Below are 25,875 nucleotides of genomic sequence, written 5' to 3'. Positions count from 1 at the left end.
CATTGTTATAGATGAAACTATGGTGACCACTTACACTCACCTAAAGGATTATTAGGAACACCATACTAATACTGTGTTTGACCCCCTTTCGCCTTCAGAACTGCCTTAATTCTACGTGGCATTGATTCAACAAGGTGCTGAAAGCATTCTTTAGAAATGTTGGCCCATATTGATGGATAGCATCTTGCAGTTGATGGAGATTTGTGGGATGCACATCCAGGGCACGAAGCTCCCGTTCCACCGCATCCCAAAGATGCTCTATTGGGTTGAGATCTGGTGACTGTGGGGGCCATTTTAGTACAGTGAACTCATTGTCATGTTCAAGAAACCAATATGAAATGATTCGAGCTTTGTGACATGATGCATTATCCTGCTGGAAGTAGCCATCAGAGGATGGGTACATGGTGGCCATAAAGGGATGGACATGGTCAGAAACAATGCTCAGGTAGGCCGTGGCATTTAAACGATGCCCAATTGGCACTAAGGGGCCTAAAGTGTGCCAAGAAAACATCCCCCACACCATTACACCACCAACACCACCAGCCTGCACAGTGGTAACAAGGCATGATGGATCCATGTTCTCATTCTGTTTACGCCAAATTCTGACTCTACCATCTGAATGTCTCAACAGAAATCGAGACTCATCAGACCAGGCAACATTTTTCCAGTCTTCAACTGTCCAATTTTGGTGAGCTCTTGCAAATTGTAGCCTCTTTTTCCTATTTGTAGTGGAGATGAGTGGTACCCGGTGGGGTCTTCTGCTGTTGTAGCCCATCCGCCTCAAGGTCGTGCGTGTTGTGGCTTCACAAATGCTTTGCTGCATACCTCTGTTGTAACGAGTGGTTATTTCAGTCAAAGTTGCTCTTCTATCACCTTGAATCAGTCGGCCCGTTCTCCTCTGACCTCTAGCATCAACAAGGCATTTTCGCCCACAGGACTGCCGCATACTGGATGTTTTTCCCTTTTCACACCATTCTTTGTAAACCCTAGAAATGGTTGTGCGTGAAAATCCCAGTAACTGAGCAGATTGTGAAATACTCAGACTCATGCCACGCTCAAAATTGCTTAAATCACCTTTCTTTCCCATTCTGACATTCAGTTTGGAGTTCAGGAGATTGTCTTGACCAGGACCACACCCCTAAATGCATTGAAGCAACTGCCATGTGATTGGTTGATTAGATAATTGCATTAATGAGAAATTGAACAGGTGTTCCTAATAATCCTTTAGGTGAGTGTATATATTAATACGTCAACTTCCAACCTCCCAGTCGGAAATTTCAACCGGAACGCCGCCTTAAGTCGGATTTCCGACTTGGAAAGTCAGAGGAACCTCACAAACCCCAAAACCTCAAAATCTAAGACGGCTGCTCCAAGAATCAACAGAATAAAAACTGTAGTAATATGCTGTTCATAGCACATCTCTCTTTATTTTGACTCATTTAGTTGTACACACAGTACTGTCCGACTGCGTAATGCGTTGATATTACCTAGTCCTGCTAACAATGATTAGGGTTAGGGTTATGGCTAACAATCTTCCTTTTCCAACATAAATTTGCAGTGTACTGGAACGCGGTCAAGGGTGTGACAAAAGCTCAGTAACTTCCTAAAACAGCTTCTTGCTGTAGTGTTTATCAAACAAACAGGAGGAAATAGTGCATTTGTTGGGGACTATTTTCAGCGGCGGATGAATCCACCTTTGGTGCTCTAGTGAGTATTTGGGGCAGCAGGACGGTGTATGTGGGACTGAGTCAGAATAAACTACAGTGTGTGTGTTCATGGTGAGGAATCAACATGTCACCCAGTGCAGCAGTGAGGCTCACTGGTGGGTTTTTAATAGTTTCTGGACAAAACTGGAGCTCTATGGCTCAGAGGAAGAAGATATATCAGCTCACTCTTTTTAGCAGGCGGGCAGAGTCCTCGCTGATGTGTGTGAGGCGGGTGATGACGTTGTTCAGGTAGAGGTCACTGAGGGTGGCGTGGTCCTTACTCTCCCTCCTCACCTGGAAATGACAGAAAAGGGCATGGAGGGATATCTCTGATGTTTTCATATTTACAACTAATAAAAAGCAAACACATGCAACCAACCTGGTTTAACAGCAAGTACCAGCAGTTCACTGGAGAGAGCAGGTTCTGATCCTTTCTGGAAGAAAGAGAGAGAAAGTTTCTTTTAATAAAGCAAAAACACACCATGATCTGTCAATTACACCCTCTGTGTAAACAGTTCCTCTCATGTGAGGATTTGGAGTCAAACTGAAGCGTGAATTCATTTCATGTGAGGACAAGTAGTTCAAAAGTATTAAAATACCTTTTGATGTATTAATGTGTTCATCACTTTGACAGCTGGTAAATAAAGCTAGAGCTCATTTTAACAATCAGAACAAACACCAAAGGCATTATGAGCTAATTCCTTAGTAAAAAATGTATTTTCACTTCAGCTGGACTGTCCATAACACCAACACCAACACACACAGTCCTACTTGTATTGCTGATGGTCTTTAGTGCTGCGTGTTTTGGCCATGAACCTCTCGGCGAGCTTCTCCAGGTTTCTGGAATATTCTGTTTCTATCTCTGCCTTCTTCCTGAAGAAGTCCTGGAGGTCCTGAAGCAGCTGGACTCGCATCTCTGTCTGCTGCTCCAGACATCGCTGCTGCTCCACCAACTGGGCACGCACATCTACACAAAACACACCACACAAACGCACAGATGGATATTGTTGTAAATTAGACATTTTTGGCAATTTGTTTATCCTTGGCAGCAAAATAACTGGAATATTTTTGGAGGCAGTGTTGTGACATCCATTAATCTTTTATTTTACCCCCACAAAGGCAGATAATTTATCTCTGCTTTTCTCTAGTTTATTCATCTTGGTGCTGTCATGAAGTGAAAAACAGGACTATGGGCCCTCTCTACATGGCGGTGTGACGACCAGCACAAGCAGCGCTCGACTGTTTGGTATTTCCCTGACCGTGAAGTTAATTTTGCCCGTCTGTGTGGTATTTTGGCTTCCAGTGCAGAGTCTATAAGTGGGTGGTTCATTCAAAGGTTCAAATTGGGTCTTACACTTTGAATAGTTGTCTCCAAATCAAGTCTGTTTCTGGAGTAACGTCACTCCGCTGGCAATCTGATGATTTTATCAACATGAGCAAACTGAATCCTTTAAGCAAATGTGCAGCAATGACGGAATAATGCTTAAAACTTTAGTTAATCACTCTCCAACCAGTAGATGTGTTTAAATCAGCATCACAAAATAGCATTTAATGTTGTTAAAGCAGGAACACAGATAAATCAGTCTGCATTTATCTATAAATCAGTGAATCAGTGAATCAGCCTGTTGTCAAAAGCTACTTTAAACTGTATGAAAAGCTTCTCCTTCAGTTCATTAACAAGCTGCAACAGAATAACCACACACACCTCTACTCACATCAGACCGGTTAGTTATAACTCTGAATGTCGTTTATGTGGGAGACGTCGGATTACAGCGACTCTTCTTTTTGAATTAACTAAGGTGGCAGAAGCTGCGAACTGTTTGATATTTTATTTTGATCTTCATTGCACCATCCAGACAACAGCTGATGTTAAGCAGGTAATGTTTAACATGCTCATGAGGGTTGGGCGATGTCTACAATGAAACATCGGGATGGACGATGGCATCGGGTCGGGCGTGAGGGGAATGTGTTCACTCGCATTTAGACTTCACTTAAAAGTCGCTGACATGGTGGATATTTTAAGCACGGAGCAGATAAAGCAACAATGAACACACAGAGTGCAGATGTTGGTTTCGGTTGTTTGATTGGCTACGTGATTAACAAGCAGGTGTAACACCAAAATCTGTGACCAATCAGATTCTCTGACTAAACCCAAACGACGATGTTTTCCTTACCAAAAACTTTTGTTGCCAATCATCAAAGAGATAAAAATGTATTCTGAGGGGAACATGAAGGTTTGTACCAAAGTTAATACCAATCCATCCAACACTTCTTGGGACATTCCACTCAAAACCACAAATGTCAACCTCATGGTGGCACCAGAGAAAAAGTATCATCAAAGTCAGTGGAGTTCACCCTCTGAGGACCATGAATGCCCGTCCTAAATTTCATGGAAATCCAATCAATAATTGTTTAGATATTTCAGACCGACATTGATAGACATAGAGTTGTGTCTCCAGCGTGGCTCAAAGTCTATCAAATTTATTAAAAAATACTGACAAATGTCAAAAGTGACAACTTCTAAAAGTCCAAAGTAAATGTTGAGTGCATTTGCATGATAAATAATGAATTGGATGAATTTTCTGTCAATCGAGTAATCAATTAAATCTAATTAAAAGATAATTGCTCAGCACCACGCCTCTTCTTCCTCCCTCTCTCTCTCTCCTTAATCCCTTATATTACTGATTAGGACTGTCCATTTTCCTTAGAGGAGTCACCTTGGACGACATCCTATGACCGCATTAAAAAAAAAAAAAAACCCACACATAAACACTCTCTATAAGCACACACACACACACACACACACTATCAGTCAGTCCTACAGTCAGCATGGTAATGCCTGGCTGCACGCTTCGCTGGTCGTGCTGTTTCAGAGCTGGATCTATCTGCAGCAGGAGGGAGAGAGCGGGTACAGAATACACAATGATAACCCCACCTCTCTCTCTCACACACACACACACACACACACACACACACACACACCAATCCCTGGGGGACCCTATCCACTCCACTACCTGTTGTCTAGGCAACCACTCGCTGTGTGTGTGTGAACCATGTGATGAGGAAGGTGAAGACAAGAGCTTGAATCTGCCGCATCGACACACACACACACACACACACACACACACACACACAGTTTGCCAAACGTGCTTCAAAGATCTCTATTGAAAACCTGCCTTGGCCTTTGGTCCTCACAAGTCTATGAAACTCTTATTACTGTACGTGTTTTTGTGTGTATATTGATTCTGCCATTGCTGCCGTTAGCTTACTAATTTAAAATGGCTGCCATTTCACGTTGCTCTCACACACTGCAACACTTTCATATAAATGAATGTCTGCTTTGCTGCTCTGAGTCCCTGATGACTGTAACACATTTCACCCCTGACGGGGAAAATACTTGTTTCTGATTGGCTGGTAGGCCAATCGGGACATCCCAAATGTGGTTTGTGGCGTCCCAGTTGTCAACGATTTAATCACTCCTCTAAATTGGTGTTGAGCCTCTGTTGGGCTGCAAGTAACCATAGCAACACTACTGATGCTTTATGCTCTGTTATGGTTAAAAGAAAAATTCAACACTTATTTTTTTGTTGCGAGTCAGATGAGAAGATCGATACCACCCACTCTCATGCTGCTACAGCCAGCTGCCAATTAGCTTAGCTTAGCTTAGCTTAGCATAAAGACTTGAAACAGGGGGACAGATAGCCTAACAGCTAGCCTGGTTCTGTACAACAGTAACAAAATCCACTTACCAGCACCTCTAAAACTTACTCACATTACACCTTATTTCTAGGGCTGGGCAATCAAACAATAAAAATAACTATTGCGGTATAATTTTCCAACAATAACAATATAAGTTCCATAAATGGTTTGATTTAATTCATTTGAATCACGAACAAATAAGCACTTAATTCTTTTATTAAGATATTTATTTTGTTGAGGAAAAGGGGCTGAAAAAAAAGATTATACTTAATTTTACTCGTGCATATTTGTTAAAAAAAAGATTTTATCATAACTGTTTTGAATGTTCTACCTGAGATTTGTGAGGTGTTCTGACCATAACGAATAGTTTAAAACCACAATTAACCATCTGGTTTCTTAAACTTTCCCCCAGGACCGAAAATTGGCTATATCACCCAGCCATAATATCTCCTTTGACCTGACACAAAAACCCGTAAAAACAACACTACTACTCTGTCTAATTACAGTTGCTAAACTATGATTGGACTAATTGTGTTTGGGGGAGGGGTTTAGTGAACAGTCGGCTTAATTTTCTTTCCAATCCATTCAAATATCAGGACACTTAATCTTGTACATGGGGGTTCAGCTTAACATCTGATTATGAAAACCTTTGTCGTAGTAACTAAAGACAAAATGTTCCCAAAAGTGGTGAATTTAATTCCGTAGTATAAAACAAACACGCTGGTGCAGCTCTTGTGCAGGAGACTGGCTTTGCTTTTCATGCAAATCCCATTCATACCTTCCGTAGGGATTTCAGACGCCACATCAAAGAGAATGATTTGAGACTTCTTTACATAAACGTCTATCAGAGGCAGACCTGCTCCAGAGACTCCACACTGAAACATCAACAACTATCAGATGGATTCCATGAAAGTTTGTACAGACATTCATGTTCCCCTAAAGATGAGTTGTAATAACTTTAGTCACCCTCTAGCACCATTTTCCAACACTTAGTTAATAACCAAATACCTGAAAAGCTAATGACATTCCCTTGAGCCTCAGCTGTTCACTGTATTTAGTGCCGATGAGCAAATGTTAGACTAAGATGGTGCACATGGTAAACTTTACACCTGCTGAACATCAGCATGTTAGCATTATCACTGTGAGCATGCTTAGTATAGTGTTGCCTCACAGAGGTGCTAGCATGTCTGCAAACGTATTCAAACAAAAATCATAAACATTTGCTAGTTACAGTTTCTCCAATGTACAATTTTACTACATTAGAAGTATTACTTTACTACTGCTTTACTTTGTGTCTGAGTATCTGAGTTTATGAATTTATAAACCAAACAATAAATCATTTAAAAAAATCAGATTAACCAACTGTTGATTAATTGATATGGAGTGTGTGATAGAAAAAATAGGTTTGCTGTAGCAGAAAATGTTTCAGAGTTTTCAAGCATATCCACTGAGGAGGTAAGATTGTATCAATGAAACTCCTTCGGCTTGGATCACAGTCAATTGAACGTGAAAGGAGGACATCCGCCGCTCTTTAGCCTTTGATGTCTGAAATGCTTCTTCTTGGAAACCTCCCTGTGTGTCCCAGTAACACCCCCAAAGACAAGACTCAGCCTCTTTGATCAGAGGAGCTACAGTCAGCACAGCACAATGTGAAAACGCATCGACACGGGGAGAAGCATGCAGACAATTTGCCGAGCGTAAAGAATTTGCCTCGTGAAATCTCTGGACTGATTAAATCTGAAAGCTCCACAGAGAACATTTTGTTGCTTTTGCCAGGCAGGATAGGAATGCACCATGTCAAACTGGTAACGAGGATGAGGAAGATGCAGATTTAATTTCAACATTAAATATTTCTTGGTTCAATGTGACATTTTGCAACATTTTCACACAAACAAAATTGAATTTTGCTGTTTTTTCTAACCAGAAACCTTCTAAAATCGACACTCTTAACACCATCAACGCTTAAATTTGGCTCAAGCACGTCCTGGACAAAGTTAAGATCCATTTCAATCACCTTGGTTACTCCACATTAGTGAGATTATGAGCACACGGCTCTGGTCTGAAGCTGCTTCTAAAAGCTGGAACAGATCCCAAAAAAGCCTGTAACGTGTGTGAGATAAAGACAACAGGAGATTTAAAGAAGAAAAAAAACACCGTTCTCACGAATACGATGCCAAAAACCTTGATGTGATCAGCACCTGGAGACGACGGGTGTCTAGACTTAGGTCTTTATGAGTCTGAGCTCCAGCAGTCAAATGATTTTAACTGCATTCTCTTTTTACATCTAGCAACACTCAGCAGCGATTAATTTCATCAAAATTATTTCTGTCCATCAGAACTTGGCTGGTAGCTACACTGAAATCATCCAGTGTCTCTCCGTTGACAAAAATGTGTAAGGTTTAATCTCATGATAACCTGAATCCTTGTAGTTATGGCTAAGAATTCATGACTGAAACTTCATACTTTTTAGGGACTTTGTGAGAAAGACGCATATTGTGCATATTCAACAAATGCAGTTTTATCACACACAGCTATGGACTGTCAGTACCAGCTGATTCAACTAAACAGAACAGACCTCCGGTTTGATGATCAGTTCCAGCACGGAAAGAGAAAACAGACCAAGAAACACACTAATTCATCTCTGAATCGTGGTAACAAATCACTTTGTGACGAATTTGTGACAAGAACACAATCGTTCAGTTTCTCCAATATTAATTCAGAATCCAACAGTGAGCAGAACTGAATTTTAAGGTTGTTTTTATGTACATTGAAAGAACCATTCGTGTCCATCCAAGCTGTGGAAATGCTTCAACTGTCCGTCACCTCACGTTGTCTACTGGAAAAAATGAATGGGACCTACAATTCTGGAAGCACGGGGCCCCCGAAATTGCTCCTCCGAGAGCAGAGACAGGTTTGCTGAACTGATCTGTCGAGCCATGAAGCTCAACGCACTGTTTGGAGTTACAGAACACTTAAGAGGAACACAGTTGGGCTGCTTAGGGTCTCAGATGAGCTTTCACATTTGTCTGTCTGTTATCTTTGTGTTTTTGTGGCAGCTGTCGATGGATAACACGTGTGGTGATGCAAAAAACTCCTGAAGCAGCAGAGGGAAAGCATCGCAGAGAGCCTCACTCATTGGACATCCAGTGTCTCGGCATAAAGAAGACAAATCACTGAACAGTGAAGCAACTAAAAATATGCAGCAAACATCATGGGTTTAAAAACCATTTTGTAATAAAATCAATTTTGGAAGTTGACAATTGAGACAGACAAGATGACGGAAAGAGACAAGTCAGTTATTGACAACAAGACTTATATTTTATACTGCATGTCCAACTTTAAGTTGGCACAATAAACTAATTCATCAGTTTAAGAGAAAACAAATCTGTGACAATCCTGATAATCGAGTCATTATTCAAATAATTTTTCAATCAAAAGTGCCAATATTCTTAAGTTCAAGCTTCTCAAATGTGAAGATATATTGCTTATTTTTATCTTGTACGATGGTAAGCTCAATACTTTTGAACTGATTTACTTTTGAAGATGTCACTTTGGGCTCAGATTTTTCACTGTTTATAGGTGACTCATCAATTAAGTCCAGAAATTAATTGTCAACTTAACTGATAATGAAATGAACTGTTAGTTGCATCGTCTATTCTGAGACGGCTGCTGTCCTTCCATCCTTTGAGCCTCTCAAACTGGTCGAGGGACTTCCACTCATTGACAAATTCAATAATTATGCTCCTGAATAATTGCATCCATCCCAACCTCGTCTATGTTCACTTTGAACGTGAGTGTGTGTGTATATATATATATATATATATATATATATATATATATATATACATACATACATACATACAGTGAGTGTGCGTGATGTCACAGGAACAGGAAGCTCACGCAGTCTTCCAGAGGTGGTCGTTACCATGACGACCAGGTCCAAGGACATGGGGGCATGAGTGGCGCTCTATCATCAAGAACACACACACACACACACACACACACACACTGATCGGGGCCTTTTGATTTGGCCCTCGAGAACATTTTACTCAATGAAGAGTCACCTCATTATCTTCATCTACTCCCCTCCATCCATCCCTTCCTCTCTGTTTGTCCTGCAGGTATGCAGATGTGAGGTCACTAATGACCTGCATGCAGACGCAGGCAAAAACCAGAGCCGCAGCCGCCACATGCAGCAGGAAACACTGCTGCCTCTCCTGCCTCGCGTCTGCTTCTCCTCCCTCCCTCTCTCCCCCCTGCAGAGCGCTTTTCTTTTCTCTATTTTCCATTTGCATTTTCTCATTAAGACGATCCTCATCTCATTCAGACAGGGGAGGTGTCACACGCCAGCGAGGTGACGCTCCAAATATCAGGAGCACGCTCAGTGCACCGGAGCATCATCGAGCACACAAATATGTATCGTCAGCGCTGTGCATAATCTTACTGCTACCTTTCCGCTCACCTCACCTCAGTAAGTAGACCCCACCCCCTTCTGAGAGAGCGATGGCCACCTCCTGTGTATACATTACACACCACCTCCTGCATCCACCAATCAGGAGCCAGAGCAGGGAGGCAGACTTGGAAAGCACATAGTTACAACGCAGATCTATATGCTTGGCTCTCGGCAGGAGGCGACAAGATGCAGAGAGGGCCGGTTGAAGGGGGAGCTTTATCTGAGCGGTCATTTCAATGCAGGGCATCCCCGAGTGTGTTTTGGCAGGGCACCAGAGCAAAGGCCACACACAAACAAGGATGAGTGTGTATAAACAAGAAACACACTCCTCACACGGGGGCTGTAATGCCGTCCACAACTCTCCTATAAATGTAATCACTCAAACTCTGTGTCTGTTCAGTATGGGCGTCCAGAAAATGGCATGTCACACTGAAAGAGCTTAGCAGGGTGAAGGGAGAGTAAAAAGGAAGAAAAGAAGGAAGCAAGGGAGGCAGAGTGGTTGTGCACGAGAGGAAAGAAATAATTTCTGAATGAAGCAGCTTGGATTTTGCCGATTTGAACTCAAAAAAAAAAAAGAAAAAAGACGGTAATCTGCCGTAGAGTAAACACACATTTCCTCCTCCTCATACTGACAGGAGACGCCGTGGATTTAGGTGGATTTAAAAGCCAGAGCGGTTCATTTTTAGACGCTGAAAGTGATGGCTGTGGCAGTGCTGGTGCTGGTGTGAGCGTAGGTGACAGTATGGAAGTGTGAAGCGCCATGTGGAGAGGGAATGAGATGACTAAAATCTTGTCAGAGAGATAGGGATCCGGAGGCTGAACAAGGAAGGTTGTGCCCTGGCTGTCTCCAATGGTATTTGCAGGTGTCCAAATAAGGTGTCGTTCTAGTAAAGGTCGGACATTTTGAACCGAGCCTCCAATTTGAGCGGGTCTTTGCAGGTAAAGAGGCGGCTTTACGAATATCTCCTCACCCCACTGGTTCAGAAAAATGAGGCAGCCTGTTGTAGTTTTTACTAAAAGGTCATTTGACTTGTCCGTCACCGCCCCAACGTAGCGGGGATGATGGTAACCATGGCGCCAGAAGGAGGAGGAAGAGGAGGAGGAGGACCAGGGGGTGGAGGAGGAAGAGGGGGTTGTCCCACGTTCATGGCAACCACTGTTACAGGAGCGAGTTTGTCACCTAAAACATGTCCCCCAGTTTAGCATCATGCCATCAGGTAATCTATGGAGACCACACACACACACACACACACACACACACACACACACACTGCTGCAGTCACGGCCTCAGAGGAATACCAATAGAAAGACTCCTAGACGGACGGGGACGAGGACACACTTGCCTCAGGTCTGAGTGTAAAACCCACCTGCTGACACACACAAACAGCGGAAAGAGATCAAGGTGCTCTGCAGAAGATACCCCCCCACATACACACACATATACATATATATAACCCATCCTCCTCCCCCCTCAGGCGCCATGCAGCACTCAGGATGAACCCAGAAATCCTGACGTCTCATGGTGAGGTGTCAGCTCCCATACACACCCTGCACACGGCTGAATTCAGTGCTTTGGCATGAGAAGTGAAGATGCTTGCAGGTGTGTGTGTGTGTGTGTGTGTGTGTGTGTAGCTGGTTTGTGTGAGCATGCATAGGTGAGAAAAGGTGGGTGTGCCCGCGAGAATTGAGTGCAGGGGAGCAAGAAGTGTCAACCTTATATTATGATTATTAAAATTATGATCTTACCTTTCACTTGGCTCTCGTATTCTGCGAGGATTTCTTTGTCCTTCTTGCTTTTGTTTGAGTTTGACATGTCGCCACAGAGGAGGTGACTGACCAGCAGGTGAGAAGGAAAATAAATAAATAAATAAAAATCCCGTTTTATTTCCCTCCGTGTGCACCGCCCGAGGCTTCACCCGCAAACATGCTAGTTAGATCCATCCAGTGCCGCAACAACACAGCCAGTAGTGGCCCCGTACCTCCACGCTGAGAAGCAGGAGGAGGAGGAGGAGGAGGAGGAGAGAGGTGGGGGGGGGGGGGCGTGAAAAATCACGCGCACTCAGAGAGAAATTACCCACTCGTGACCGCCACTGCCGCGAGGACCCACAGAAGCCATCCCGTTGATAAGAAAATAGAGAATCAAATAAAAAAATTGTTTCTGATTTCTTCCCGTGTAGCTCATGCAAACATGCAATCACACCCTCGCGCATGCACACACATGCACCGACCGGTCTGCAGGGAGGGAGGACGGGGCACACGCCCACTAGGTAGAAATGCACTGGACCACACACACACACACACACACGCACACACACACACGCACGCACGCACGCACGCCACGCTGTTTGAGGTTATCGTCACCCCGCCGTAACCTTTCACACATGCAGCCGCACACACTCACGCGCACACACAGACTGGACCAGCCTCCGCGCGCGTGAAGATAATACCAATAACCGGTAGATGAAATGCCGGTGAGGAAATGGGTGTGTCCGCGCTGGAGGCGGGACTAGAGACCTGATTGACAGCTGATGTGACCAGTGAGTGGCGGAGCATCCTGGAGATAAATGAATGTAAGAGAGGAAGAGAACTGAGATGTGAAATCAGCTCACTTAAAAGATGGAGAAAGTAGGTTTGTGACCTAAAACATTATGTGGGTAAAGACATTTAAAAAACTGAACATTGGTATTAATTGATATCTAATGTTTACTGCGTTACTTGATGAATATATAATGAAGGATTTTAAACACGAAATCTAGCAGAATCTCGTTTCCAAATACTTTATGTGTGTTTAACCCAAAGATTTAGACATCATTTCTCTGTCAGTGTTTCACCTAGGATGGAGTTATAGCAGCGGGGGTTGAAGTAAAATTTTGGTCTGAATATAAAACCCAACACAGCATGTCTCAGCAACATTGCTCTTGTGTCCATGAGCATGCGATGCACATCAGAATAGTTTAAAACTTCAGTGTTTTCCCAGTTTAATGTGAGCTTTAGCTGAATGTTTTGGTGCCGGTGGTCATGGTCGGGGTGGTGGCGGGTTTGGATGTCCTCCCCAAAGAAAATTTTACGTTTTCCAATTGCAAATATGTAATTTCACATCACATTGGGCCATTATTTTCACCATATGTCTGAACAAAGAGTTGGAAAAGCTATAGCAGATAATAAATAACCAACAGCAAAAGATCAGTCTATTCGGGAGGAACTACAAACTTTAGATTTGGGGAAAGTTTTTTTGGTTGGTTATGATGCTCTCCACAGTGATTTAACATTTATTGCACAGCATATTTTGGACCTCACCCCTTAAAACCCTGTTAATATGACCTCAGAATCGTTACAGATACAGTTGTTCATGTTTGAAGTTTGTGTGCAACATAAGAAACCTCCTCCTTTCTGAGGTGCATTTTATTTGCACATTAAAATCCTAAAAGAAACATCTCCTCGTTAGCTTAAAAGGACTAGTTTGCATCACTAATTTGCTTTACTAACCTCAGCTCCGCCAGTCACCTCTGTCCTTTCTTTTCCTAACAACCACTCTTTCATCTGAAAAATAATTGAACCAGTCTGTACAGGACAGAGCTGCAGGTTGCACCAGTTTACTCTCTGATTGTACTTGATGTTCTCAACATTGGACAAGTAGGCAGTAATAAAATATAGCTACCAGTTACTTTCTATTGAGCTAATGTTAAGTTACATAGCAGCCAAAAGACGCAGCCTGCTGTTGAAGCTTTCCTGCTCAGCTCAGTCTGAACCAACACAGTACATTTACTGCCAGAATATATTTTTCCGTCACTTTCTGGCGCTCGGACTCCTGAATCCTTACAGGACTTACGCTGTTATAACAGTATCTGTCACGTAGATGTTTTGTATTGAACGATGTGAGGAAGCGAGCCAAGCATTGAGTGTTGCCGTGTTCTCACAGTGCGAGTGAAAACATTTGTAGCGCATAGTTTAATTATCGTGGGAGATTTTAGTTGCGGCGGTCATGATTGCATATAGGGAAACAGTGTCTGTCACTTCACTTCAACAAGGTCAACTTGCATATGGATTTTCTTCACTTCACTTCTTGTCTTTTCAATGTCGAGCCATAAGTTGCCCAATACCATCACCTAAAGTTTGGCAATGACAACCCTGCTGAATCCTTTGGAATATCTAAGTAGGGTTGCAACTACAATTACTTTCATTATTGATAAATCTGCTGATTATTTTCTTGAGTCATTATTTGGTCGATAAAATATCAGAAAATTGTGAAAAATCCCTGAATAATTGCTTGAATTTCATGTCAATTTCAAATACTTTGTTTTCAGTTTCCCAAGCATTTCTGAAGGATCACTGAGTGACGCTACTGCCACACGCGGACCTGACCTGTATGTACAGACATCACGTGACATCACGTGCCGATCCTTGGATTGATGTCTGAGACTTTGCTGCAGGGGAACAAAGACACTTAGGCTATATAAAGTACTTAAAACTAGCTAACTGTATATAAACTACTTAAAACTAGCTAACTGTATATAAAGTACTTAAAACTAGCTAACTGCATATAAAGTACTTAAAACTAGCTAACTGCATATAAAGTACTTAAAACTAGCTAACTGTATATAAAGTACTTAAACTAGCTAACTGTATATAAACTACTTAAAACTAGCTAACTGTATATAAACTACTTAAAACTAGCTAACTGCATATAAAGTACTTAAAACTAGCTAACTGTATATAAACTACTTAAAACTAGCTAACTGCATATAAAGTACTTAAAACTAGCTAACTGCATATAAAGGACTTAAAACTAGCTAACTGTATATAAAGTACTTAAAACTAGCTAACTGTATATAAAGTACTTAAAACTAGCTAACTGCATATAAAGTACTTAAAACTAGCTAACTGTATATAAAGTACTTAAAACTAGCTAACTGTATATAAGTACTTAAAACTAGCTAACTGCATATAAAGTACTTAAAACTAGCTAACTGTATATAAACTACTTAAAACTAGCTAACTGTATATAAACTACTTAAAACTAGCTAACTGTATATAAAGTACTTAAAACTAGCTAACTGCATATAAAGTACTTAAAACTAGCTAACTGTATATAAAGTACTTAAAACTAGCTAACTGTATATAAAGTACTTAAAACTAGCTACCTGTATATACAGTACTTAAAACTAGCTACCTGTATATAAAGTACTTAAACTAGCTAACTGTATATAAAGTACTTAAAACTAGCTAACTGCATATAAAGTACTTAAAACTAGCTAACTGCATATAAAGTACTTAAAACTAGCTAACTGTATATAAAGTAGTTAGAACTAACTGTATATAAAGTACTTAAAACTAGCTAACTGTATATAAAGTACTTAAAACTAGCTAACTGTATATAAAGTAGTTAGAACTTGCAGACTGTATATAAAGTAGTTAGAACTAGCTGTATATAAAGCACTTAAAACGTCTCGGGTTACGTATGTAACCCTGGTTCCCCGAGAAGGGGAACGAGAGACTGCGTCGGTTACGACACTATGGAAACGCCTCTAGGCGAAGCAGGTCTGAACGTGAATGAAATCACTCCAATCCTATTGGCCTGTTGCTAGAACGGTAAGGTGTGACGGAATAACCGGAGGAGTATAAAGCACACCTGTACACACTCATCATTAGCTTAAACTATGAAGCAGGCGCTTCAGGCAGGGAGAGAGGTGCGGCGGGCCGACGCAGTCCCTCGTTCCCCTTCTCGGGGAACCAGGGTTACATACGTAACCCGAGACGTTCCCCTTCGAGGGAACTCGAACTGCGTCGGTTACGACACTATGGGAACGAGATACCCACTAAACCGTGCCGAAAACCCCGCCTGCCCCTGTGTGCAATAAAGTGGCACTACTAAGAGGAGAGCGCACGAGTGCCAGGTGCCGAAGGAAGGTCAAGACTGTAAAACCGAATGAATGTGTGCGGAGTGGCATAGCCAGCCGCTAAACAACATCCTGCAAGAGGCCCCGGAAAGGAGGGCTCGAGAGGCCGCCTTGCCTCTGGTAGAATGAGCCCTCACAGCCACAGGTGAAGGCAAACCGCGCACCTGGTAGGCCAGGGAAATAGTCTGAACAATCCAGTTGCTAATAGTATGTTTGGATGCAAGGAGCCCGGCCCTGGGAGACCCAAAACACACTAGCAGCTGGTCAGCCTTCCTCCAACGGGAGGACCTCAGAGTGTAAATACTCAGTGCTCTGACAGGGCAGAGCAGATGAAGTCTCCCGTCCTCCGCCGTCACATGAGGTGGAGGATGAAATGCCTGCAGCACTGTGGACCCTGCCGCACAAGAAGGCACTTTAGGGATGTATCCTGAACGAGGGTGCAGGATAGCCCTAATATTCCCCGGGGCAAACTCCAGGCTTTGCGGGGAAACCGAAAGCGCTTGGAGCTCCCCCACCCTCCTCAGAGAGGTGATAGCAAGGAGAAAGGCCATCTTGAGGGTCAAGTGCTTAGCCTCAGCTGACTCCAGGGGTTTTGAAGGGGGCCTCAGCCAACGCCCCAAGAACCACTGCCAGATCCCAAGTGGGAACCTTGGACCGAGTCGCAGGTCTCATCCTCCGGGCACCACGGAGGAAACGTACAACCAAGGGAAGTTTCCCCAAGAACCCCTCCCTCAGAGGGGTGTGGAAAGATGAAACAGCTGCCACGTACACCTTGAGGGTGGAAGGGGAAAGACCAGCAGAGAACCGGTCCTGGAGGAACTCAAGTACCTGAACCACCGGGCAGGTAACAGGGTCCACCGACCGCTCCCTACACCAAGTGGAGAAAACACTCCACTTCAGGCCGTACATCCTCTGTGTGGACGGGGCCCTGGAGCTCAGGAGGGTCTCGACTGCTCCGGCTGTTAGACCCGCCTCTAGGTACTGTACCCCCTCAGGGGCCAGACCCACAGTCGCCATATGGCGGGGCAAGGGTGAAGAACCCGGCCCTGCGCCTGGGACAGCAGGTCTCTCCTCAGAGGGACCCGCCACGGCGGGCCGTCCAGGAGCGACATGATGTCCGGGAACCACACCCGGGTCGGCCAGAACGTGCTACGAGCAGTAGGCCGACATAGTCCTGGCGGACCCGCTCCAGAACCCCGGGAGCAGAGCGACTGGGGGAAAAGCGTACAGACGTAGCCTCGGCCACGAATGTACCATGGCGTCCAGACCCAACGGGGCTGGAGGAACGAGAGAAACCATAGCGGGCAGTGCGTAGTCTCTTGAGACGCAAACAGATCCACGTCTATGGGGCCGAACTCTTCGCACAAGAGCTCCACCACTTCAGGGTGAAGTCTCCATTCCACCGGGCCTCAGCCCCTGCCTCAACAGCAGGTCTGCTCCCTGATTCTGCGTCCCCGGGAGATACATCGCCCTGAGCGATAGTAACCTCTGCTGGGACCACAGGAGGATCTGACGCACCAGTCTGTCCAGAGGGCGCGAGCGCAGACCGCCCTGGTGATTCAGATAGGCCACCACCGCTGTGTTGTTCTCCTCGGAACGAACCAGGATGTGGTGGCCTTGGAGATCGGGCAGGAAACTCCTTAGAGCCTGGAACACCACCAACATCTCGAGACAGTTGATATGCCACTCGGATCGATGCACCTGCCAGGATCCCCTTGCAAAGCGGCCGTCCATGACCGCGCCCCAGCCCGTGAGGGAGGCGTCTGTCGAAATAACCAGCCGGCGACAAGACCCTCCCAACACGGGCCCCTGGGACAGGAACCAAGTTTCCTTCCAAACTGATAGGGAACGAAGACACTTGCGCGTAACCCAAACCAGACGGAGAGGATTCCCCTCGGGGAAAAACCCTTGTTCCTTAGCCACCACTGCAGGGGTCTCATGTGCAGCAGTCCAGATGGTATTACGCTGGACGCAGCCGCCAGGAGACCCAACACTCGTTGAAAGTGTTTCATAGTGATGGCGTGGCCTAACTTCACCCCTTTCACGGCAGCCAATATGGTGTCGACACGTGCCGGAGACAATTGTGCCCGCATCGTTGTCGAATCCCATGCAACCCCTAGGAACGTAGCCCGTTGGGTGGGCGCCAGCACGCTCTTCTGTGCGTTGAGCCTCAGCCCTAAACGCCGCAGACGAGCCAGAACGACATCTCGATGCCGAACCGCCAACTCTCGAGACTGGGCTAGGATGAGCCAGTCGTCGATGAAGTTGAAATCCGGATGCCCCGGAGCCTCAGCGGGGCCAGTGCTGCATCCATACACTTGGTGAATGTGCTAGGGGAAGTGCCAGGCCGAATGGAAGAACCCGATACTGGTAAGCCACACCCCCGAAGGCAAACCTCAGGAACTTCCTGTGAGAAGGACGGATGGAGACCTAGAAATAGGCGTCCTTTAGATCTATCGTGACGAACCAATCCTCAGATTGGATGTGCGTCACGGTGGCGGGGATGATGAGCATCTTTAACCTGAATCTCCTCAGAGACCGGTTAGAACCCGCAGATCCAAAATAGGGCACGCAGCCCTCCGTCCTTCTTGGGGACTATGAAGTCTCTGTCTGGGGGGGAGACACGTTCCACGGCCCCTTTCCTCAGCAGAGTACAAACTTCCTGTCCCAACACCGGACCTTGCTCCGGGCGGACCACAGTCCAAACCACCCCCTCTCTTCTGTTGAATTTGGAGGGCGGGCTTTGAACTGTAGTCGATACCCATCTATGGCAGTGCGCAGGACCCGCGGAGAAATGTTCGTCAGGCTCCGCCAAGCGTCTGCAAAGTCTGCCAACGGAACCAGCCCCTCGGGGCTGGTGGTCGGTGTCTCGTGTGATCTTCTGGTGGACCCCTGAAGCCCCAGAACGGCAGGGGGGAGCCGCCGAAGATCCACGGTGAGTGAGTCGGGATGCCGTCCGTCTGCAGACCCTCGGGGCAGGCAGTACGGTGCGGACTCGATGGTGGCAGGTGCGTCCTGAACGTGTAACGGCGGGATAACATCACCTGTTGCCACGGCGGAGGGGACCTCGGTCGGCCTCCGGGGGGGGTGGGGGGGTGCGGGAGGGGAGAAAGACTCCCCTACCCCGGTCTTCCCTGAGCTCCGTCGGGACTGGATGACGGTCCTCAGATCGCGTCTCTCAGACGGCTGAGGGTGAGAGCGCCGTCTCGCTGCCCCAGCTCCTCGGGGGGCCCCCGAGAAGCGACACTCTGCTTCCCTCCTCTCCGTAGGAGCTCGTAGAGGGAAGGGACCTACGCCTGGCAGCCTCAGCTGCCTTGGGTCCAGACCGGCGAGGGAGGTACTGGCGGAACGCTTCGCACTGCGTCTAACGCTTCGTGGTTCTGCGAAGCTCCGCCAGATCTTCCTCGGAGGGACCCCCCCTCTGAACCATCTCCTGTAGCAGGTTGGCTTGGTAGGCTTGAAGCACCGTGGTGTGCAAGCTCGCACCTGCCTGGCCCGCTGGCATGTACGCCTTCCCCACAAGCGTGGATGTGGTGCGACATGGTTTGGATGGTAACGCCGGCTTCTCCAGGGAGGACGCAAGTCGAGGGGAGAGATAGCTCGCAAGCTCATCCTCCACCCGAGGCATCCTCCCATAACCACGGTCCCTAACCCCCATCACATTACTGTAGTTCAGTGATCGGGGTGTGGAAAGCCATGTAGAGAAGGGTCTGCCCCATGATTTACTCAGTTCATCATGTAAATCAGGAAGAGATCGGCGTGGAGGTGGTGCGTGGTGCTTAAGAAACCTTTCATCAAGCTTACCACTAGCCTGTGGTGTCTGCTCCTCCTGTCTCTTGGTGTTGAGCTTAGCCACGGCTCTAGTTACCACCTCCAGCAGCACGTCATAGTCGGGCGCGGCCAGATGTCGCCGCCCCGACACCCGGAAGTCATCGTCCACTGCGCTGAGCAGGTCCGCCTCCTCGGAGTCGGATTGCTGCCGCGTCTCCGGATCCAAACCGCGAGCGGGAGAAGCCGAGAACGGGCACCCCGAACGAGGAAAGGAAGCGTCGGAGCCAGCGGATGAAGGTCGGGAAAAAGCCTCAGCCGTCCCGAAATCCTCCGACAGATCACGCTGTGAACCCATGAGTGAAGCCGCCGGGCCGCCTCAGCGGCCGCATGGCCCGCGCCACGGGGAAAACACATCCGGCCATCCTCGGAAAAGAGAGCCATGCGGGACCTCAGTACCCGCACGGAAAGGGCTTCGCAACGGGCGCAGGCAGCCCCCTCGAGAGCTGCCCGTGCGTGCTCCATTCCCAAACATGAGAGACACATCTCATGAGAATCTCCATCCGTGATGTACCGAGGGCAAGAAAAAACACACCTTCTGTACATCTGGTTGCCGGACATGCTGGTAGACTTCTTCTTCAGGTAAGACATACTGCTTGTAGGACTGGAGCTTTCTTCAAACAACATACAGAGCGCCTGCTGAATAAAAAAAAGCTAATGATGAGTGTGTACAGGTGTGCTTTATACTCCTCCGGTTATTCCGTCACACCTTACCGTTCTAGCAACAGGCCAATAGGATTGGAGTGATTTCATTCACGTTCAGACCTGCTTCGCCTAGAGGCGTTCCCATAGTGTCGTAACCGACGCAGTTCGAGTTCCCTCGAAGGGGAACTGTATATAAAGTACTTAAAACTAGCTAACTGTATATAAAGTACTTAAAACTAGCTACCTGTATATAAAGTAGTTAGAACTTGCAGACTGTATATAAAGTAGTTAGAACTAGCTGTATATAAAGTACTTAAAACTAGCTAACTGTATATAAAGTAGTTAGAACTAGCTAACTGTATATAAAGTAGTTAGAACTAGCTAACTGTATATAAAGTACTTAAAACTAGCTAACTGTATATAAAGTACTTAAAACAAGCTAACTGTATATAAAGTAGTTAGAACTTGCAGACTGTATATAAAGTAGTTAGAACTTGCAGACTGTATATAAAGTAGTTAGAACTAGTCAACTGTATATAAAGTACTTAAAACTAGCTAACTGTATATAAAGTAGTTAGAACTAGTCAACTGTATATAAAGTACTTAAAACTAGCTAACTGTATATAAAGTACTTAAAACAAGCTAACTGTATATAAAGTAGTTAGAACTAGTCAACTGTACATTAAGTACTTAAAACTAGCTAACTGTATATAAAGTAGTTAGAACTAGTCAACTGTATATAAAGTACTTAAAACTAGCTAACTGTATATAAAGTAGTTAGAACTAGTCAACTGTATATAAAGTACTTAAAACTAGCTAACTGTATATAAAGTAGTTAGAACTAGTCAACTGTACATTAAGTACTTAAAACTAGCTAACTGTATATAAAGTAGTTAGAACTAGTCAACGGTATATAAAGTACTTAAAACTAGCTAACTGTATATAAAGTAGTTAGAACTTGTTAACTGTAGGCAATATTAAAACTAACTAGCTAACTGTATAAAGTAAGTTAGTTAAACTAACTGTATATAAAGTAGTTAAACTAGTCAAATGTAGCCTATATTAAACTATCTAACTGTATATAAAGTACTTAAAATTAGCACCACTTCAAGCAGCTAACTTATAAAAGTAAAATACTGCTATAAGATTGACATCAGTACAATCTAATAATGTAAAAAAAACAACACTAAATCAGTCACAGACAGCATTTTTTTTGCTGAATAAGTAAAATCACCCACAGTGACAGACCTGTTCGGTTGTTATTATGTCACAGACAGTGTGCATCAGAAACAGCATTTCAGTCCAGTCAGGTCAAGATCTTTGGTTATTTGTCTCCACCTAGTGGTTAAATGTGAATAACTTCACCTGATTGATCTATCTGTCTGTCTGTCTGTCTGTCTGTCTATGCCCTAATATTGCAAATAATAAGAACATAAATAGTTGAATATAGAAATATAATTTAGCATTTTATTAGTTCATTATAAGTGTGCTTGGTTGACCTGTGACCAGTCTGTGTTGGTGAATGTGAAATAAAATAATTATCAAAACACAGGAGCATGAGGAACACATTCAATTAGACAGACAGATTTCATTAAAAATGTTTTGTATATTTTATAAACTGCGTCACAGATTTCTTACATGAAATAGTGAAGGCTGGGAGTGTAAATCATCTCTGCTGCTGGATTGTTTTGACCGGTTGGTAAGCCAATTGAATCCTATTTTACCGGCTGCGCAAAATGGTTTTAAAAGTTCATTATCATTATATTTATTCAGAAATGCAGCACATTACTGACTGTGAGCAGGACCAACAGCAATAACTGAGGAGTCCCGAAGTTAGGATTTACATGCCCATTATTTTTATCAGGATGTTTTGTAAATCTGGCCCCAGGGCCACAGCTGGCTCATTGACAGATGCATACAGTGACTAGTTCAACCTTATTTTATTTATTTAGAGGCCAGGGGGAGTCACATTATCCAGAAATTCACAAAAAAAGCAAGGATTAGAGGAAAGACTGAAAAATTAAACATACATTTGTAAAGCAGAAATGTGTTTTATCTGCATTCCTATCCTGTTACAGTTTTCCTCAGTTGCTTTGGTATACTTCTCGAATCATCCTCACAACAACAGTAAGTATTCAGTAAATTTTCTTGTGTCATTGTTTACAAACAAGACAGTGAAATTACTTACTCAGTTTCAACAGTACAAAGTTACACATTACTGTATTTGGGAAATTGATTGCAAGAGATTGGATTGGATTCACATTTACACCTTTACTGTTTGTATTGTAATTTGTTGACAGAGCATGTCATTGCGATACATAAAAGAAAAAGACAAACCTGTTTTACAGCACTTCATAGCACAATGGGGAAAAAATTACAAATGTAAACATGGGAAGCACACCTTAGGCTGACGTTACTGTCTCATAAATTCTCATCCACATCGAGCCACAAGTTGACGCTGTCTGTAAAAAAACCACATCAACGCATGTTTCTATAAACTTCGCAATTTTAATATCGAAAAGACTTAGCCCACAACCCTCTGACTAAATTCTATTCCTGGCCGACCCAAGTCACCCCCTGAACTTCATGTTGTTGCCGTCTGGCCGCAGATTCTGTCCGCCTAAATGCAGGACAAACAGACACAAAAACTCTTTTGTTCCTGCTGCTATAGGCTTTTTTATTAATTCAGTGTGAGATGTGGAACTTCTGTGTAGTATGTAATTAATTTTGTTTCTTACTGATGGTGGTTGTTGTTTGTATATGTGTTAGATATGTTACATCCTGCTGCTGCACAACGAATTGCCCCCTGGGGATAATAAAAGACTCCTTGAACAGGTAGCTTCATCACCTTAAGACACATTTACAAAAAACATGTATAGAAATGTACAGAAAATATGCTTGACAGTTTTTCTCCGTCACTTTGGTACATTTCTTCTGCAAAACACTAAGTGCATTTCTCGAAACAGATCTTACAAGCATATATTATTATTTAAGTCAGTGAACATGTCGGTGCATCAGAAAGTCCTTGTTTCATTGTGTTTAGTCACATTGTCAAGATAACAGTGTAGTCTGAAAATATTTTCTGTTGTACAATTTGGCTAAGGTTTTGATGACAATGATTGAAAATGCACAAGGCTGCTCATTTTCTTACAAAGTTATACACTGCAGGAGACAGGGCCGGATTTACAGTTACGCTTTTACTGTTCATACTGTAATTTGTTGACAGGCCATGTCAGTGTGATACAGAAAAGAAGACAAGACTGTTTTACAGCACTGCATGGCACAACAGTAAAAATGACACAATTAGAAATGTAATCATTGGAAACACCCCTTAGGCTAACGTTCCTATCTGTTTTGTTACTGTTTACCGTGTGTAGTGTTGTGTGTATCGGGTGAATGGACTGAATTGCTATTAAAGTATGTTGTGAATTGTTGTCATCTATTCTTACTTTGTTTGTGGTCTTTACTAAAGAACGTTTTGTTCAGCTATATACTTGTAGAAGAATGACAATAAAGTTTCACTTTATTTTGATTTTGACAACGTGGTTGACCGTTTTGCATGTAGTCAACTTATGCCTTGATGTTTTTGGGGGCAAGACTATTCAACAGAGAACCAGTGTAATACATTGTGATCAACAGGACATAGGCAGTTGATAATGTAGGAACCAGCAGAAAATTGTACATAATAGTTTGCATGAATTTGCCATGAAAATTGTTTTTACGATGTGCACTGAGTGACTAGATGATGTGGAGGTTGAACAAATAGTTTTGAGAATAGCACTTTGGATCTGAGAAATGTACCATAGCGGCTGAGAAAAACCGTAATCGTCCCGTTAATGACCCCTCAGATTGATCTCCACTAGACTAAACGTCCCCCAATGCCTCCTGAAAAAGAAAGCTGCTTTCACTGCTTCACAACCGATTATAGTAAATTACTACAAAGTGGATGTATTCTTCTGTTTCCTCTCCTTCTACGCAGGAAAATATACATTCATACACCGACGAAATCTCTTTCAGCAATCCACCTTTTCAAAAGCTTTTGTAAACCCTGCCTTTGTTTTATTTTTCTCCTAATCTATACCAGACGCCATTTACTTGCAGAAGCACAGCGTGTGTGTTGTTAATGTGTTTGGAATGTATTTACAGTGATGTGCAAACCTGGCACGTCTGAGTTGTATTTTAGCTGTAATTTGAAGGAAAAGCATTAATAGCAGCTGCTGTCATTTTTTTGGTTCATAAGGTAGAGTTATCTATTTCTCTCTCTCCGTTTGGGTCATCCTTTTCCTTCCATTTTTCCTTTCCCGTTTATGGAGCGATCTGAAAGTGAGGTAAGCTGAAGGAATGTGTAGTAATGTTATAGCCTTCTACAGGTGGAAATGATATGAATGTATGTTTGTGTACGTTTGTCCTCATGCTTTTTTTTTCGCTCCTTGTCTCATAGTCTGATGTTCTGAAATTCAAATTACTTTATTCTCTGAGATGAAGTTAAGCAACCTCATCCTGATCCGAGACTGTCAAGGGAATAGTTCTACATTTTGGGAACTAGCCTACGCTTATTTAACTTTATGGCGGAAAGTTATATGAGAAGATTAGAAGATTGAAACTGCTCTCATATTTGTATGATTAAATAGCTTCGCTTAGCTTAGCATAAAGACTGGAAACAGAGAAGCAGTAAAAAAAAAAACTAACAGCACCTCTAAAGCTCATGAATTAATGTGTTATATCTTGTTTGTTTAATCAGTACAAAGTGTTAAAATACAGACTGTTTCTTTGCTTGGACCAGTTGCTAGGCGGTAGTGCAGCTACATAATAGCATTCAGATATGAAAGTCTTCTTTGGTTTGGTTTCTTTTGGTTTATTTTCTATACTCAACCTCATACTTTGCCTCTTGTGTAGGTGTGAGTGTTGGGCCTCCAAGGTAAAAAGCATTCAGATTTCAAGGTATTTTCTCTTTCAACTGGAGAACGCCAAAATGAATTGCTGTTAAAGAGGTTATCCTGAAATCAATGGATGTAAAAGACAAGTTCAATCACAGTGGAGCACATGAATATTTCATTCCCCACCTCTCCCTGTAATGTAAAACCTGGACAAATGGGGCTAATGTTGCAGAGGCTTCAAACCTCCCACATAATCACATTAGACCAATGCAGATAAACATCTATAGGACATGCAACATATTGCTCAGAGAAAGAACATATATCAGGTGTTGATATACGCACAATAGCCTATTGGACTTCAGCTCTTACCTTCACATCTGAGCTGAGAGCCTGCACAAATGAATTCAACCTAATAAATGATGTGACTCATTAGCGATGTGGTAATACACATGTCAGGCAATAACAGCTGCGTGTAAACAGATCTTTATCTTAATGGATGAACATGTACTGTAGGTTGTAGCCCATTAAATATGAAGCATGATGAAGCTGATTGTATGAGATGGAGGTTACTGATGGAGGGAGATGCAGTATGATGTTTCAAAGTCATGGTGACTGCATGGTAATTCTTATAATGAGAAAGACACAATAATCGCAATAACTAGAGCTGAAACAATTAGTCGATTAATCCATTAGTTAACTGAAAATAATCTCCAACAGTTTTGATGATTGATGAATTGTTACAGTGGTGTAATCAAGCAAAAATAAACAAT

General features: G+C 43.6%; 1 protein-coding gene across 2 annotated transcripts in view; it reads right to left on the bottom strand.

Annotated features, from left to right (window-relative positions):
* LOC119895583 (SLIT-ROBO Rho GTPase-activating protein 1-like) overlaps positions 1-12,268 on the bottom strand; it is a 38,974-nt gene extending 26,706 nt beyond the window's left edge. Inside the window, exons 1-4 of one of the 2 annotated variants that reach the window (XM_038708784.1) lie at positions 11,605-12,268; positions 2,478-2,673; positions 2,086-2,140; positions 1,893-2,000 (exon numbers count right to left, since the gene is read on the bottom strand). In XM_038708784.1, coding sequence (XP_038564712.1) covers positions 1,893-2,000; positions 2,086-2,140; positions 2,478-2,673; positions 11,605-11,671 — 426 coding nt within the window. In that variant the 5' untranslated portion in view covers positions 11,672-12,268. The remainder of the gene's footprint in view (positions 1-1,892; positions 2,001-2,085; positions 2,141-2,477; positions 2,674-11,604) is intronic. The other variant, XM_038708785.1, reaches the window with a different exon arrangement.
* Positions 12,269-25,875: the final 13,607 nt, after the last annotated feature.

The sequence above is a fragment of the Micropterus salmoides genome, unplaced genomic scaffold (genome assembly GCF_014851395.1).
Source record: "Micropterus salmoides isolate LMB-PRFRI ecotype aquatic unplaced genomic scaffold, ASM1485139v1 Ms_hic_scaffold_9, whole genome shotgun sequence".
Lineage (NCBI taxonomy): Eukaryota > Metazoa > Chordata > Actinopteri > Centrarchiformes > Centrarchidae > Micropterus > Micropterus salmoides.
Note: the sequence above shows the minus strand (reverse complement) of the source record. Positions and strands in the feature narration are given on the sequence as shown.